This window comes from Argentina anserina, chromosome 5, assembly GCF_933775445.1.
Source record: "Argentina anserina chromosome 5, drPotAnse1.1, whole genome shotgun sequence".
Taxonomy (NCBI): domain Eukaryota; kingdom Viridiplantae; phylum Streptophyta; class Magnoliopsida; order Rosales; family Rosaceae; genus Argentina; species Argentina anserina.
In genome coordinates this window covers 14,517,400-14,532,653 of record NC_065876.1, presented here as the reverse complement: position 1 = coordinate 14,532,653, position 15,254 = coordinate 14,517,400, and the positions used below count along the sequence as shown (strand labels likewise).

The 15,254-nt window shown below is 35.8% G+C and overlaps 1 protein-coding gene across 3 annotated transcripts; it reads right to left on the bottom strand.

Moving 5' to 3' along the window:
• Positions 1-11,435, bottom strand: LOC126793200 (uncharacterized). Of its 3 annotated transcripts, none has more exons than XM_050519653.1 (24): positions 11,353-11,428; positions 11,269-11,310; positions 10,616-10,901; positions 10,413-10,481; positions 10,128-10,265; positions 9,911-10,028; positions 9,177-9,259; positions 8,687-8,782; positions 7,292-7,460; positions 7,074-7,216; positions 6,916-7,002; positions 6,518-6,703; positions 5,859-6,026; positions 5,126-5,246; positions 4,960-5,029; positions 4,313-4,400; positions 3,863-3,983; positions 3,492-3,685; positions 3,298-3,406; positions 2,471-2,626; positions 2,157-2,259; positions 1,552-1,725; positions 970-1,115; positions 1-309 (listed from the first exon to the last, which is right to left on the bottom strand). In XM_050519653.1, the coding sequence occupies exons 3-24, from the start codon at positions 10,856-10,858 to the stop codon at positions 116-118; spliced, it is 2,976 nt and encodes a 991-aa protein (XP_050375610.1). In that variant the 5' UTR covers positions 10,859-10,901; positions 11,269-11,310; positions 11,353-11,428; the 3' UTR covers positions 1-115. The 3 variants fall into 3 exon arrangements, with proteins under 3 accessions (XP_050375610.1, XP_050375611.1, XP_050375609.1); XM_050519654.1 differs by having other exon boundaries at positions 10,616-10,904; positions 11,353-11,369; XM_050519652.1 differs by having other exon boundaries at positions 11,269-11,435.
• Between the last annotated feature and the right edge of the window lie 3,819 nt (positions 11,436-15,254).

Genomic DNA, 15,254 nt, shown 5'->3' with positions numbered 1-15,254 from the left:
TGCAACATTAACATGCATTTCTTGCATAATTAAAGCGATTAAAGCCACACTTAAAACTGTAGCAGCTTCTCACTAGTCAGACATTTATTTGGTAAAATTTTACATACCAGATTTTCTAAGTGAGATTTATCACCTCATACTCATGGGCTATTCTAAGAGGTGATTGGTTTGAAACAGGTCTGTCCTCAGACCACAGCTCTAAATTAACCGTACCAGTTCCCCAGTGGATTAAGCACTTGTAAACCTGACTAACATCAAACCGATTCAGTAACCCCAAGCCAAGGCATTTATCAATGAGCATCCATTCACCTGTTGCAACAAGAAAAAGGAGGCAATTATTGTATGAGAAAAGGCCAAAGAAATTGAATTTTCTATTACTTGCACAGTCAGCTCAGCTGCTAAGCATGCACCTCAATCCAACTCAAGCGGGACGAAAATCATACTCCAACCATTTGCATGTCTTTTGGTTTATACGTTTGATGGAAGATATTGTGGATTCTAATATTAAGCAGATCATTTAATATATAATAATATAAAATATAATACACAAAAAATTAGATTGCAACTAAAACTGATAAGGACACTACCATAGATTTCAACTATTCTCATATATTTGTAATCTTCAATTCACTTAAAAACGTGACTATTAACAATTCAAACCAGTGAGTGACACAAGGTTAATGAGACTAGACTTTATTTCAAATGATGTCTCAAGTCCAACAGTCCAACTACCCCGTGAAATTCTTGTCCTGTCCAGTAATTTGCTGAAACTATGTCAATTTAAGAAGATACACCGAGATCACTCATACTTCTTGTGCAGAGAAATATGATACTGCCATTACTCATAAAGTCATGAACTCATGAACTCATGATAAACCTTACACGCCCAAACAATGAAACTCATTTGGAGGTCAAGAGTTATGTGTCTTTCAGTCATGGATGCAAAAGATTGAGTGATAGATCAATTACCATTTGGACGTAAATTCCCTTCATAGAATTGCTCATCAGATTCTGGCCCAATTTCATGCTTTGACCCATCAATGGCCGTAAATGAAACATAAGATTCTGAGGGGTGCAACAGGGTGAACATCGGGTGTACTCTCAAGCAGACCAGTCTACAAAGATAGATAGTGACAATGAATTATGCACTAGGATACAATTCCTGTGATTACAACAACAAAAGGAAGATAGAGAAACAGAACTACACATTGACCTACTAATGCTCCAATCAGGCTCCCCATTACTGGGAGAATATACCAAATCAGGACTTACACATTAGGACCAGCTAACCAGCCATTTTATGGCTTTTTAAAGTACTCAAAAGTGGTGTCCAGAAACCATTGTTATATGGTTTATATTCTAGAGATTTGAGAACTTGCAGTAAATAGGAAAAGCATCCACCAGAAAAATTTTCAAACATGCATTCTCTGGAGCTCAAACACAGATACAATTAGAGGAAAATGTAAATTTCATTTAAATTTATAAATATATCACCCATGTAATGCATGCATAAATTTGGAGGAAAAAGAGCTGGACGTTCTTAGAGCAAACCTTGAATATCCTCCAGAACCAGCACCAACTTTGCGTGCTATAATGCTAGAGTCAATCCTGAAAACCTTGGGATCATCCTTCGGAATACATATGTATCGTTGTAGAACCAATCCACCCCCTATGTCACCTTCTAACATGAGGGATTCCTCCTCCCCGGCATGCTCGAGATTTCGTCTGCAGGGGAGACTTTAGAGAATAAATGCAAGCTACAGAATTTCATCATTGCCATCAATATGAACACATATGTCCATCCAGAACCTATATGCCGGCTCCAGTTCAAGCCGAACCTATGTCTAACACAACCTACTCCAATGCCATTTTATAACTGGTTGAGCGGACAGATTTCAGGATCCATTTTGTAAATCTTGAATCTTTCTACATAAGGACGAATGAGTGCCATCTTTTGGAGTTCTAGAGGGCTCCTAAGGCATGGATACAATTATATAGAACTCAATGGGTTTTTCAATGTGATATAAAACCAATTAACTTATCTCAGCAAGAGTATTAATATGATAGCCTTCTGAAGAGATAATGCCTTGGGTTTTCTTTTCTAGTCATGCTCTATCAAAGTATGCAGCCAGTACTAATTTACTCCAGAAACTCACTCAATAACATTGTACTCCTCAGAACAACCAGCAGAGCGATACTCGGTACCGCTATATTCTTCATAACCATTAATATCAACCCTACTGTGAAGCCACTGTGTCCCTGAAACCATGACCACATGAAAGTATCAACAACAGAATGCAACAAAATGTAACACAAGTTAATACATGCAGGAATTTTAATCTTAACATATTGGGGGAGAGACTACATAGCACAGCAGAGAGCACGGTAACTATGTAAGGACATATATACATAATGAAGAGAAGGAAAAGAACACAACCAAAAAAAAAAGCCGTAGTGTAGAAAGTCCTACCTGAAGGAAGGTGACTCATGGAAATGACTCGACCGCCGATCCAGGGCACTACGTTAATAGCCCAATCACCACCTTTCAGTTCAATAGGCGTCCCTGATAGCTCTATTCCTTTGTGCGCAGAACTCACTTCTGCTGCTGGAATACGCTTGGCATTTTCTATATTTAATAAATGAAAACCCATTAAACTGTGGTCCCTAATTAGGCTTTTTAATACAGCACATATATACATATATATTAATACTGGCTACATTTCAGGAAATATCACTTCTGGGGTTCTGAAGACTTCAAAATATAATATAAGCATGAGTGGATTACTGGAATGCAACTAAATAATTTTTTATTCATAGAATTTTGCAGTTATATCCAACAAGGACAGAATTGATTATGACTAATATATTTGAACCGGACTCCTTGTCCACCCGCTTGTACTTTGCTTTTTGATTCTCAGAGAGATTCTTCAATAGTGCTTATTATCAATGAATAAGAAATGTCATCCAAAAATTAATTAAGAAGTGCATCCGCCAAGGTAAGTTCGCCCACAGAAGAAAGATAGATCTCCAATCATTAATTAAATGATAATAAAAATAAGGCAATTATTAGGTGTGGAATTAAGATAGTTAGTCAAAACAAAAAGAAAGCTTGTTCCTCATCAAAAATAAAATGAACAGAGGACAGAAATATAAGGATAGTTCATTGAAGCATTAACTCAACCCATTAATATGATTCAGTCAAGGCATCTGTTATGTTGCAAGAAGTAGCATTTAGGCGATTTAGCAATATCTCATGTATTCAGGATAAAATAAAAGTATGAGCATCAAAGACTTTACCCAAACGAGCTCTGTACTGTTTCTCACTAGTAGAAACCAGCTGGGAGACCTCCTGTTCTGAAGGAACTGAAATTCGAAGAACCTCTCCATCCTTACCCCAGATATCAACCTACATGAGAACATCCGAATTAATATGGGATGTTATTAATGTATTCTAATCACAGGCATTATTACTGTCTCTCCAACAAACATACCATTGCTCCTCCACCAAGCAATAGTCGCACATGCAAGCGACGGTTTGGCCTCTTCCAAGATCCTTCAATTTTTGCAACTTTGACAGCAAGTGTTGATGACTCCAGTTCAGCAAAATAGTGTGTCAACAAGAATCCTCCTTCCCGGAATTCATATCCATCACCATCATCTTCATACAGAACACCTTCAGCTTTCCCTGTATAGGAAGAGACAATTAATCAGCTGCTATCTACAAATATTAGCCTACAAAAATTCAGGAAAGACAGAGAGAATATAAACTTAGAAATATTTATATCGCCAGCCATACGTATGTTACTGTAACAGGTTGATAAGAAGCTGTTTTGAACAAAATAACACACAACTCAATAGTTACCATGTTCATCTAAAGCCACAAGGAGCGTCAAGTCATCTGATATATTAGATTCACCGACATGCTGATGAGGAGGACCCACAGGAATAATTGCTCCACCTTGCAGATATAATGCTGGTAGATCCTACAATAAACAGAAAAGAAATCAAAGGAAACAAAGAAATGAGGGCAAACAGGATATTAATAAAACTAGACTTGTACCATGTGCGATGCACGTGTTAATTTATCACACTTGCCATCTTGTAAAGTGAACTTTATTTGTCGTTATATGTTCTATTTTGTTTTTTGAAGGCTTATTCGTTTTGAGTTTTTAAAAACAATCCTTTTGTGTAATTGTGTTTGATAAAAGGGATATTTTTGGCAAAACATAATTTGGTGATTTTAGAAGGGTGCTGGCTTTATAGTAGTAGAGATAGAAAAAAAAAACCTATCATTATGTACGGAAATACATACAGGATGTGAATCATCAAAATCAAAACACATCCAAATTCCTTTCGGCAATGTGCAGTTCAGAGCATCCATCCCCTGACCAACTGCAGTGCTGATCATGACAAATAGGATGTCAGAGCAATATTCCAGGATCAAAGACCGAATAAGGAAACATTATCATCATCTATGAGTTAATAATCTGTCAATGAAACCAGAAAGCATTCAATCTGCATGCTGCAATGTATCCACAGGGTGCGTCCTTCAATTTATACTTCCTTAATTTCCCAATATTGTAAACAGAATATAAGGTGGACGAAACACTTAATATATACCATAATATTTGAAAAACTTTAATCTTCACTTTTTCCATATAAAATGAGTTGATTGGACAGACAATGTGACACATAGGATGGTAGCATTTTTTTTTATTGTCAATATGTACTTCTATAGACAGGATTTACTGATTTAGATAGTACATGACAGGAGATTTACCAGCCTTTCTGTTGAGAAGTGATGTCAAATTCAGTCTAATAAAATAATGCTCAGTCTCAGTTTGCTCAAGGCATAAAGACACTAGAACCATAAAAATCCTATAATGAGCTATAGGAATGCATAATCTACACGATGATTTACATACGGTAACACGTAAGAAAGAGGTAAGAGGTGAGAACCTTGCACACACTAATACCGGACCCAACAAAAAAGAAGTCTCCATTTTCCTTAAGCTGGTGTCTTTCGGGTCTGCAAAACACTAGGATGTCTATATTAGTGGCTAAACAAAGCACTTGCCCACCTTCTCCAAGAGAAGTCAGAACATTCAGCAGCATGAAATCCCACCAGCAAAAAATGTAGGACTTGCCACTGGAGTACCCGTCGTATGAGCCATATAAAAGAGAGTGTATATATGAGGTATAAGCCGGTAGCGCCTCATCAGTGCCATGCGGCATACTTCTTCACACTAATATAAAAAAGAAAACTTAGTTCTAAGCAATAGCAGGCACAGTAGGGAAACCAGAGCCAAAAAGAAAAATAAATAACAACAAACCTAAAAAGAAAGAGAATATTCCTAAGTATAAAAGTGGGTGTCATATGCACTACTGGATGTCCAGTTATGGAAACATAAGGCCTTGTCCAAACTATCAGAGTCTCTCCTCCACTGGGACGGGTATATTTATCCAATGCCATACTTTCTGCTGCATCTCTAATAGTTATCCTTAAAATGTATGGATGACCAAAAACTCAATATAGCATTCCAATGCATCCCTGTTTCTCCCTATATATGGCAAAACCATCGAAATGAATAAACCTCAACTTCTCTTTAATTGATGCTACCCTCTACCCTCCCATGAAATTTTCATTCTTTGTTATTGTAATTCAGGCTGTCAAGCTACCAGCATCCTCTCCTTTATCCACACGTTCATTAAGACTCTTTAGAGATTTCAATGAAGACTATTGTAAAGCATGTACTGTAGTTATTAAAGATTTATTTTATCCAGTCTTTATTTGATGAATACGATAATTCAAAAAAAAAAAGCACAATAGGAATTCATAATTCTTAAGCATGACCAACCTCTTCCCCAAAAGACCATGGTTCATGGTCAGCGGTGTCTTTTTCAGAGTGCCCACGGCAGAAGGGAAACAGAGAGCCTATTCCCATCCATCTTCCAAATAGCTCAGGTGTGGCATTTCCAGCAAAGCCACCAATATCGGGCCCTGATAGCGGCTGACCACTTAGACCCTGAAAGAAAGTTAAGGAAGCATCATATAGGAGTTGAATAAAGATAAGAAGCGAACAAATTGATAAAAAATTCTTTAAGTTTTTCTTGAGCAAGTGGTTGATAGTAGAACTTTTTTTCATCTTTTTATTTTCTTGAGCAATTTCATGAAATTTCAAGATTTAGATGAATGAGCTCGAAATCCATGATATTACGTGGATTTGTTTCAGGGGAAGAGTGAAACAGTATCAAAAAAGATAATTGATGGCATCATTCATTGCCAACTACAGCTGGATCTGATATCAAGGGTTCGATTAAGACACAATTACATTCATTTAATCACAACCTAAAAGGGTGGGTGACCTGGAAGACATTTCAATATTTAAATAATTATAATCTTGAAAGACTATATTGAATTTCTGTATGAGAAGCCAACTAAAAAAGAGGCAAGGCCATCAAATTCAAGTCTACAACTTTTCAGGACTCCAAGAAACCAGCTAAAAGTGTTGCATACCAATTGAAGAACCATGGGAATACTCATATGCAGGTGTTCCCAAGTGGAAAGATTATCTCCGGTCCATGTTGCAGCATACTGCTGGCTACCAATAAATCCAGCTCTTGTGAGGACAAACGGACGTTTCATTTCATTACCCAACTTCATCCCTTCATAAGTTGATCTCGCCATCAGCAACCCGTATACCTAATCAGCAGCAAAATCAACAAGTTCTGAAGTTCAGAATATTATCATGACAAGTGCAGCAGACTGCAACACGATAAGAGCACAAGAAGACATTCAGAAACCGGACAGAGTTTTGCCAGGGTGGCACAGTGGAGCCAAATTCTAAAACAGAAGCTAACTAAAAACTAAAATTATACAGCAAAAGTACAAGACTAGGGTTAAGTAAATGATACATTGTGGTAGTGTGAGTGATTCTGGCAACCTCCCAGTTCCTCATCCCCCTTATGGACATTGCTCTCAGGCATTGTTTTTGTGACAACCTGAGAAAAAATAAATCAACATCAACTGAACAAATTGCAGGCACCTTTAAACGGTTATAGAATAGAACTACCTTAAAAACAGCTGGTTCATTCATGTCATTCCATATACCATCCACACCATTACAAATGAAATCTTTAACTAAGTTGGACCACCATGATCGAGCTTTTGTCTGTGTAAAGTCTGGGAAAACACATGGCCCAGGCCATACCTCCCCTGTAGATAAAATGGACATTTTAAGATGGTAAATACTATGTTAAATTGCAAGCCCCATACGTTGAGATAGTTTACCAACAAAAGGTTTTCCATCTGCTTTCGAAATCCAGATATCAGCTTCAGAACCAGTATCATACACAAAATAACCATCTTCTGCTTTTATCCCTGGGTCAAGCATCCATATTGCCTTGAAACCATTTTGGTGGAGATCCCTCACCAAGGATTTTGAATCTTGAAAACGGTCCTGAAAAGAAATATCGTAATGAGATTAGATTGTAAGGAATAATATCCTATATCCACTCGAGTTATAGAAAAAGAACCAACTATTAAAAGAAGAAAACAGCAAAAAAATACAGTCACCAGCAGTCCACTGAGAAATCACTAAACAAATTAAACAGCATCAAATAATATTTAAGTCATCGAACAACACCAATTGAACACCATTAAAAAGTATTGCTCTGTCACCAATCCATCCATAAACCCGGCAACTGATAGACTTTACTTTATTTAAAATGAGTGTACTAATTTGAGCTTGTAGACTATGGAATATGAATGTATCCCCAGAATTGAGCAATGTCTCATATGGTGGAATTTAACTCGACAAATGAAGCTACAGAGAAGCTTAGTCAATACATGAACCAAGCTGATTAAAAGATATGAAGACTTCAAATTAGGGATGATTTTCTTTGACACACACACACACACACATATATATATTGAGATTCCACTTCAATGTGCTTAGTGCAATCAGAGTCTGAACAACTGATTTACTAACCAATAATATATTTTTCCAGGCATTAACCCAATAACCCAAGTTGAGCACCCTCATCAGCAACCAGTGACAGAAACCAAGGCCAGCTGAAGTTGACTTTTCTAGCCGTAGATTGTCCTTTAAGGGGCACAAACATCCCCTTTAGTAGACCTTGCCATCCCCGCCAAGAGAAAACGATGCATGTTCTGAAAAATAGGCTTTTCAATTTTAAGACGTATGCAAGCCTTGCCGCTATTTACTTCCACATACATCCATGTCACCCTGTACACAACGGCCCATTGCTGCTTTCCCTCATTGGTAGGGCATCATCATCCACTAACCATGGCCCTTGTATTCTACATACGCAATAGGCTTAGTTGCACTAGGATATCTCAAACCATATGCAATGACCTGAGACCCCATACAAAAGTGGTAGCTGAAGTTGACTTTTACTTACTAGCTGTGATTATGTACACTAAATCCCCCAAAATCTTTAGTAACGTGGACTTTATGGGCAACTCATCCCCACTGCACCAGTTCCTCTCTTCAAAGATTTTTCAAATAGAATTATGGGTGTTAACTTTCAAACCTAAATGCATAAAAATACTCAAACTTTATATGATTCTGAACCCAAAAGAAGAGTAATGATGACATTCTGTGACTGTATATGGGATGGATCAGTGAATTGTCATACACTAATAATTTAGAGGAAAACATACCTTGTCAAATGTGAAACAACGAAAACCATCCATATAATCAATATCCATCCATATGACATCACACGGAATCTTTTTTTCCCGAAAAAATCTTGCAACCTGCAATGTAAGTTGGTGCTCAATCATGAAAATCAATTCGCTGGTGCACATAAGATTCGTGTTGCTGACAGTTTTGGTGTTGGTGCACATAATTTTTAATTTAGGTGGTATTATCTCTGTCCTAGTGAACATTTTGTCCATCATTTTGTGTTATATCTCTTTAATTAATTTTATTCGTCTCTTATAAAGACAAGAACACCGTACAAGTAAATCACACTAATTTGTATGGTAACAGAATCCTACTTTCAAGATTTGTTGAACAAGGAAGGAAGGAAGGAAGTAATAATTTAATGCGTGCATGTGCATGTGTGTGTTTGTGTTTGTGTGGTGGGGATAAATACAGAAAAAAAGAGAGCCTAACTTGAAAAAATTACAAACTAGTGAAACTACATACCTCTTGAACTCTCTCATCAGAGTCATAGCTCCAGCGACATTGTTGATAACCCAAGGACCACTTTGGTGGCATAAACACAGTACCTGGTGAGAAAATATTCACTGATTAAAACAATTATATTAACAATAAACAACAAAGTGCATATTATTCAAGGGCTACAATGACTAGTAAGTGGATAAACCTCCATTAACATGTTTAACCACTATTCAATTATGTACTTAAGCAAAACCAAATCACAAAACATACAACTTCTTCAGACTGCTACATATGTTCTCTTCAAGACCTTCAAAATCCAATTAACTTTTTTTTATGAAAGGAGTGGTATTATGTCAAGCCATGGTATGTATGTCATTTAAATTCCATATCCTAAATTTCTTCCATGTTCTAAATTTGATATTTGAGCTGCAAGTGCCAGAAAAAATGACTTGGAATGCCAGGTACCTTCACCTATTCATGGTTTTTGGGATGGCAAAGAGAAAAGAAAGAGTTGTAGAATCTCATACACCAGTAGCCTTTACCATTTCCTAGTGACTTGAGCAACTGCTTTTATATAAGCAGTTAAATAAGGAAAATTTTATTTTCACTCTTTCTGATATATTTCAAAGCTTGAGAATTTCAAACTTGTGGATTATTTAAATCATAACGCACAGACAGTTCCGAACCAAAACTTAACAATGGACAATACATAATTGTCACATAAACACAAGTTCAAGTTAAATGGTTTGAGAATTTACCAATTGCATGTGATAGAGCTATTAAAACAGCACTTGGTGAAGCAAATGGGCCAAAAGTAATGACCGGATAAGAGGATGGAGCAATGAACTGTATCATTGATTCTCTTCTTAAATCAATCTGCCAGTGAGCAAAGAATATACTCCACGATGTAAGTTGCAAAATCAATAAGCAATGACAGTTTTGAGTTAATTTCCAAAGACGATAAAATCATAGCACCTCACAGCGCTTTGTTGTATCTGCAAGAACACCTAATGACTCTCCAGAAGGAAGAACAGCTAGCACCCAGGGATGCGACTGGTACAATGACGTAGTTCCAGAACCATATCCCCACGCATCTGTGTTCCAAGTAAAAACCTAAAAAAAAAAAAATACTAATGAAAATTTCCTGACAAGAATAAGAGGTATCATCTACAGTCTTAATAACTTGAACTGGAATCATTGCAGAATCAAAGTCACTAATCTATACAACACACATGCATTGGTCATCAAAAACTGACTTACTCTTTTTCCTGTCCGCTCAAGTTGCCCACTAACCTCCCCAGTTCCATATAAAGAGGTACCGACAGGAAGCTAGATGAAAGAAGTATATCATGTTAATCACAGAACAAGGAATTATCCGAGCAAAAATACAATATATTTCTTAAGAAAACGAGGAAAACAAACATAGATAGAATGAGGAGGACAAATTTACATTCATTACTGACCTCAAGTTTAACAATCTGCTGTCCAAGAAGACATTCGAACTTCGGAATACAAGACGGCATCTTCTGACACTTAATTGGTGTCTCCCTATCCTTGCTATTAACAAAAGAGAGACTAGGATGTGCCGCTGCTCTATCATTTGCAGAACAATCAAATCGAAACACACCGTCCTCAACGATAGGCTCGAAAATCATCTCTCCTGAAGTGACATCTGTGGCCACCGGTGTCCCTTCATTACCAGCCATTTTAAAGTCCAAGCCTCTACTAACAAACTTAGTAGCCTTCTTCCTGCTAGCGAAAAATCGGCATCGTAAATTTCATATATAAACTCATACTTCCTAAGAGAAATTAAGCTTCTAGAATGGCCTTCTTCCTAGAAAGATAATCTATGCAAATCGTGAGCAAAAATTCAGTTCAGATCACCATAAAACTAGTAAGAACAGTTTATATTGCAATATACAAACAGAGAAATTCATATATCCAATCCTATCCAATCACGATTCAAATTCCGATCGTGATCTCAGTTGCAAAGAGAATCATACAAATTTGATGCGTCATTATAGCCAATTCTAGTTCCTGATTGAATCAAATAGGAATGGGCGGTATTTGGAGTATGGAAGATTGGATTTATAGGGGAGAGGAGTAGAGAGCGAACCTGATGAAGCGAAACTGAGAAGCAGGCTGCTTCGACTGAAGAAATCTCAGCGACGAAATCGGGGTTGCATGAGCGGCGGTGGGAGTGTTGGTGATGAAAGAGGGGCGATGATGATGAACAAGAAGAAGGTGATCAGTGCTGCGTGAGAAATTGGAGGAGAGTCTACCTACCAGTATGCGAGTGAGGACTGGTGATTGGTGATTCTCCCATGGGAGGTTGGTTAGTGCTCTTTAAGTATTTGATATTCTTTTTTTTTTTTTTGCCAAATTGATCGGTGGTTAATTTAACGACTTTCTGGAAATGTTCACTCGGAAATTCATGAGAGGAAGAAAACTGAAAATTACGTCATCATCGTTTTGTGGTGTGGCAATGGGCAAGCAAGGGAGAGCCAACGTTGTGATTTCAACGTGGATGACAAAAAGAACGATATAAATTAATAAGTTAATAAGTTTGAAACTGAGAAAATTTATTATTTTAACGAGATATTATTATATTAATAAATTAATTATCGATTAATTAATAATTTATAATAAATATTTTCTTTCACTTTTTTTTTGAAGAAAAAAGAATTTTAATTTTTGTTCATGCAGCACATTGTTGGATTTATCACGAAAATTGTTGTTTAAAATATTATATTATTCTATTTATTGTAATATTTTTAATTTGATGATAATTGAATCAACAAAATTCTTTAATGACATACTCATAAAAGTATATGAATTATGTCATTATTATTTTATATATTCGATGGAGTCTATATGAATTCTCAAATTTCAATTATCTAACAAATTTAACGAAATATTAATTTAGCATGTTAACCCCGAGTCGAAACCGGCAAAAAATATTATTTTAGCGAGGTTATTAATTAATCGGGTATTAATTTAACAAGGTTCTACTGTACTCAACAAATTTTTAGAGAGATGGTACATATACAACACTGTTAGGTGGTGAAGCAGTAGAATAAACAAAAAAAACAAAGAAATAACATGAGTGAATTACAATAAACATCAGAAGAAAGTATTATACTAATAATAAAAATTTCCATTAAATACTTATTTTTCATCGTCAAATAACGTGTTATCGGCGACTTACTTAATGAAATATGTGTTATTACCTTTAGAAAAAAGTTGAGAATCAATAAAACGAAGAAAGTCATAAATAAAATTTCAATGTGAAATCAACCGAACATTAAAAGAAAACTTATTGAGATAAAAATATATTGTATAAACGATGTCATCAATTCAAATCTTAACTGTGTAATGGTGTGTGAGTTATCTGATAATTTTTTTAAAAAAAAAACCTATAGTGTAGACCAATAATTATTTGGATGTCAAATTGGTAGATATATGACTAGATTAGTAACTCCCTAAAAATAAATTCAATTCCTCCCTAAAAGTCTAAAACTAAGCTCTATAATTGGTTTTGGTTTTGGGGTATTGATAAAAAGGGGCATTTGGAAACCCCAAATAATAATAAGGGCATCATGTCTAGTCTGATAATAATTTATGACATCATAATATAAATTTTCTAAAATTATCCCTAAACTTAAAACAAATTATAAATTGTGACATGTCATCGTTTCTCTCTCACCTCCAATTACCTGATCAAGCTCATCATTATCATCATCTCTCTCTCTCTCTCTCTCTCTCTCTCTCTCTCTCTCTCTCTCTCTCCACATCTTTGTCATCACCTACAAAGATCTTGACGACGTGGTGGAGGAGTTTAACCACAACTCAATGGCATCGCCATCAGAGCCATCGTCAAGGCTTTGTCGATTCCTCTTCTTTAGCAAACTATGCCAGAGACGGCAATGTCCACAAGGTTGAGACGTGGTTCGTCGATATGCTCAACCGGTCGGGTCTCCAAGCTCCTCTCCTTCATATCTGATCACCCCATAAGGTTTTCTGCTCTCTCTCTCTCTCTCTCTCTCTCTCTCTCTCTCTCTCTCTCTCTCTCTCTCTCTCTCTCTCTCTCTCTCTCTCTCTCTCTCTCTCTCTCTCTCTCTCTCTCTCTCTCTCTCTCTCTCTCGGGTCGGGTTTTGCAAGAACGAAGCTTTTTTGGGTCGATGCAGAGTTTTTACCTTAATTTTGAATGCTTAGTTATGAAGTTGAAAAGATATGATGTTATGATTGTTGCAATTTAACCATAGCTCATTTGCTACTGGCCTTATTTAATTGTTATTGCTCAATTTTAATGTAAAGAAGTAATGCATATAAGGTGTTTGATAAAAGTCTGCAATGAGATTGTAGCTATTAATGTGCCTCTATTGTTTTGGTATGCTATTAGTGTTAGTGGTGTTGTAATATGACCATGAGAGATGTTTTTCTCTTATTACCTAGTTGATACTAATATTTACCCAGTTAGTTAAGTTTTGTATTTTAATGAGCTTGGTTTGTATTTTGTTTATGTGACCAGGTATGTAATTGTCTACTTTTGGTCAACTAACTGTACATGTAACTAGTCATGCAATTAAGTAACTATTTATCTAACTAGTCTTGCAGTCTATAACAACCGTGTAAATATGCAGGTAATTAGTCATGTAACTGATTATTTGTAGTTGTGTTAATAACTTTGTTGGTATTAAGTATTTGTCTTAGTAACTTTATTGGTAATTGTGTATGTAACCATATTGGTCATTGTTTTTATTAAGTAACTGGTAGGTGTGATATTAGGAGATACAACAAAGTGGAGAAAACGTATACTATATGCCCATATGAACCATTTGGTTAGGAATTAGATGATAAATGAATAACTATCTATGTAACTATACCGAGTTCAATAGACTAGATATGATACATGCTTCCATCCATGTAGGTTGGTTGTGTTTGCTTTTTAATCAAGTGCTAGGTTATTTGTTGCATCAAATTAACTTCTAGTTTAATGTATATTATGGGTGAGAGATCTGCAAGCATGTATCTATATACAGCGTGAACTTTCAATAGTTATTTGGTTAGGAATCCTGCATCTTTTGAGTTGAAGTTGTTTGTGTTTTTCATTTAGGCTCTTCATACTCAAAGTATTGAGTAACTGTGTTCATAACCGCTTTTATAACTGTGAGTTTGTATATGTGCTACAATTGAGTAAATGTTTAGTAATTATGTTCGTAACTATATTGGTTTTAAGTAATTGTTTATGTAATTATGTTGGTAACAATGTTTCTATAAAGTAACTATCTGGTAAATGTGAGGATATTGCTTTTGTGTAAGTGCGATGTTGAGAGATACATTAGAGAGGAGGAAATGATGTCAATATGCACATGGCAACCATTTCACAATGTTTTCTCAAAGCAAACTCTACTTAAAGTATTGAGACCCAACAATTACATGTGTATATGTTGTAATGTTAGATTTTCGTAATGTTACTTCAAATGGTTAGTTTGCGAGTTACATGGAAGTTATATGAAAATTAATAATGTAACTACGCAACTGGTTGAGTAACTACTCATGTAACTAGACTACTCTAGCATAACTTCTCATGTAACTACTCAACTAACTGACCACTAAAAATGTAATTAGTCTTGCAACTCCAAAATTATTGATCATGTAACTAGTATTTGTAGGATATATTTAGTTTTATAATTACTCAAGCACCGCAACAATAGTGTGTCTCAACCAAGTTAGTAGGCCTTGCAACTAACTAAGTAACTAGATATATATCTAACAATGTAACTGTTTCGGTAACAATTGACATTGTAAGCGATAGTACGTATAGCAATGTGTTAACTCTCTTTAATGGTCTATCCAAATAACTAGTTACTCTAAATAGTTACCAAATAACGTCAATGGCTTCAGTAACTATCTTGCTAATTGTATTGGCTCAAGTAACTCTCTAAATAAACATATTAACAATTAAGTGATATATTGGTTCAAGGGAAATTTAGTAAACCCTAAACCCTAAAATTTTGGGTGCATTTAGGTTTTAGGGTTTAGAATTTAGGGTCCCTGAATCCTAAATGCTAAACATTGTTCTGCACCGCTTTATTTTGA

Excerpts from the sequence above, each read along its gene's own strand:
- LOC126793200 (XM_050519652.1), bottom strand. The coding sequence starts at position 10,858 with ATGGCTGGTAATGAAGGGACACCGGTGGCCACAGATGTCACTTCAGGA. Across the intron at positions 6,027-6,517 it reads TTCCCATGGTTCTTCAATTG|GGTCTAAGTGGTCAGCCGCT; the intron begins GTATGCAACACT and ends ACTTTCTTTCAG. Across the intron at positions 1,116-1,551 it reads GGTTCTGGAGGATATTCAAG|ACTGGTCTGCTTGAGAGTAC; the intron begins GTTTGCTCTAAG and ends CTATCTTTGTAG.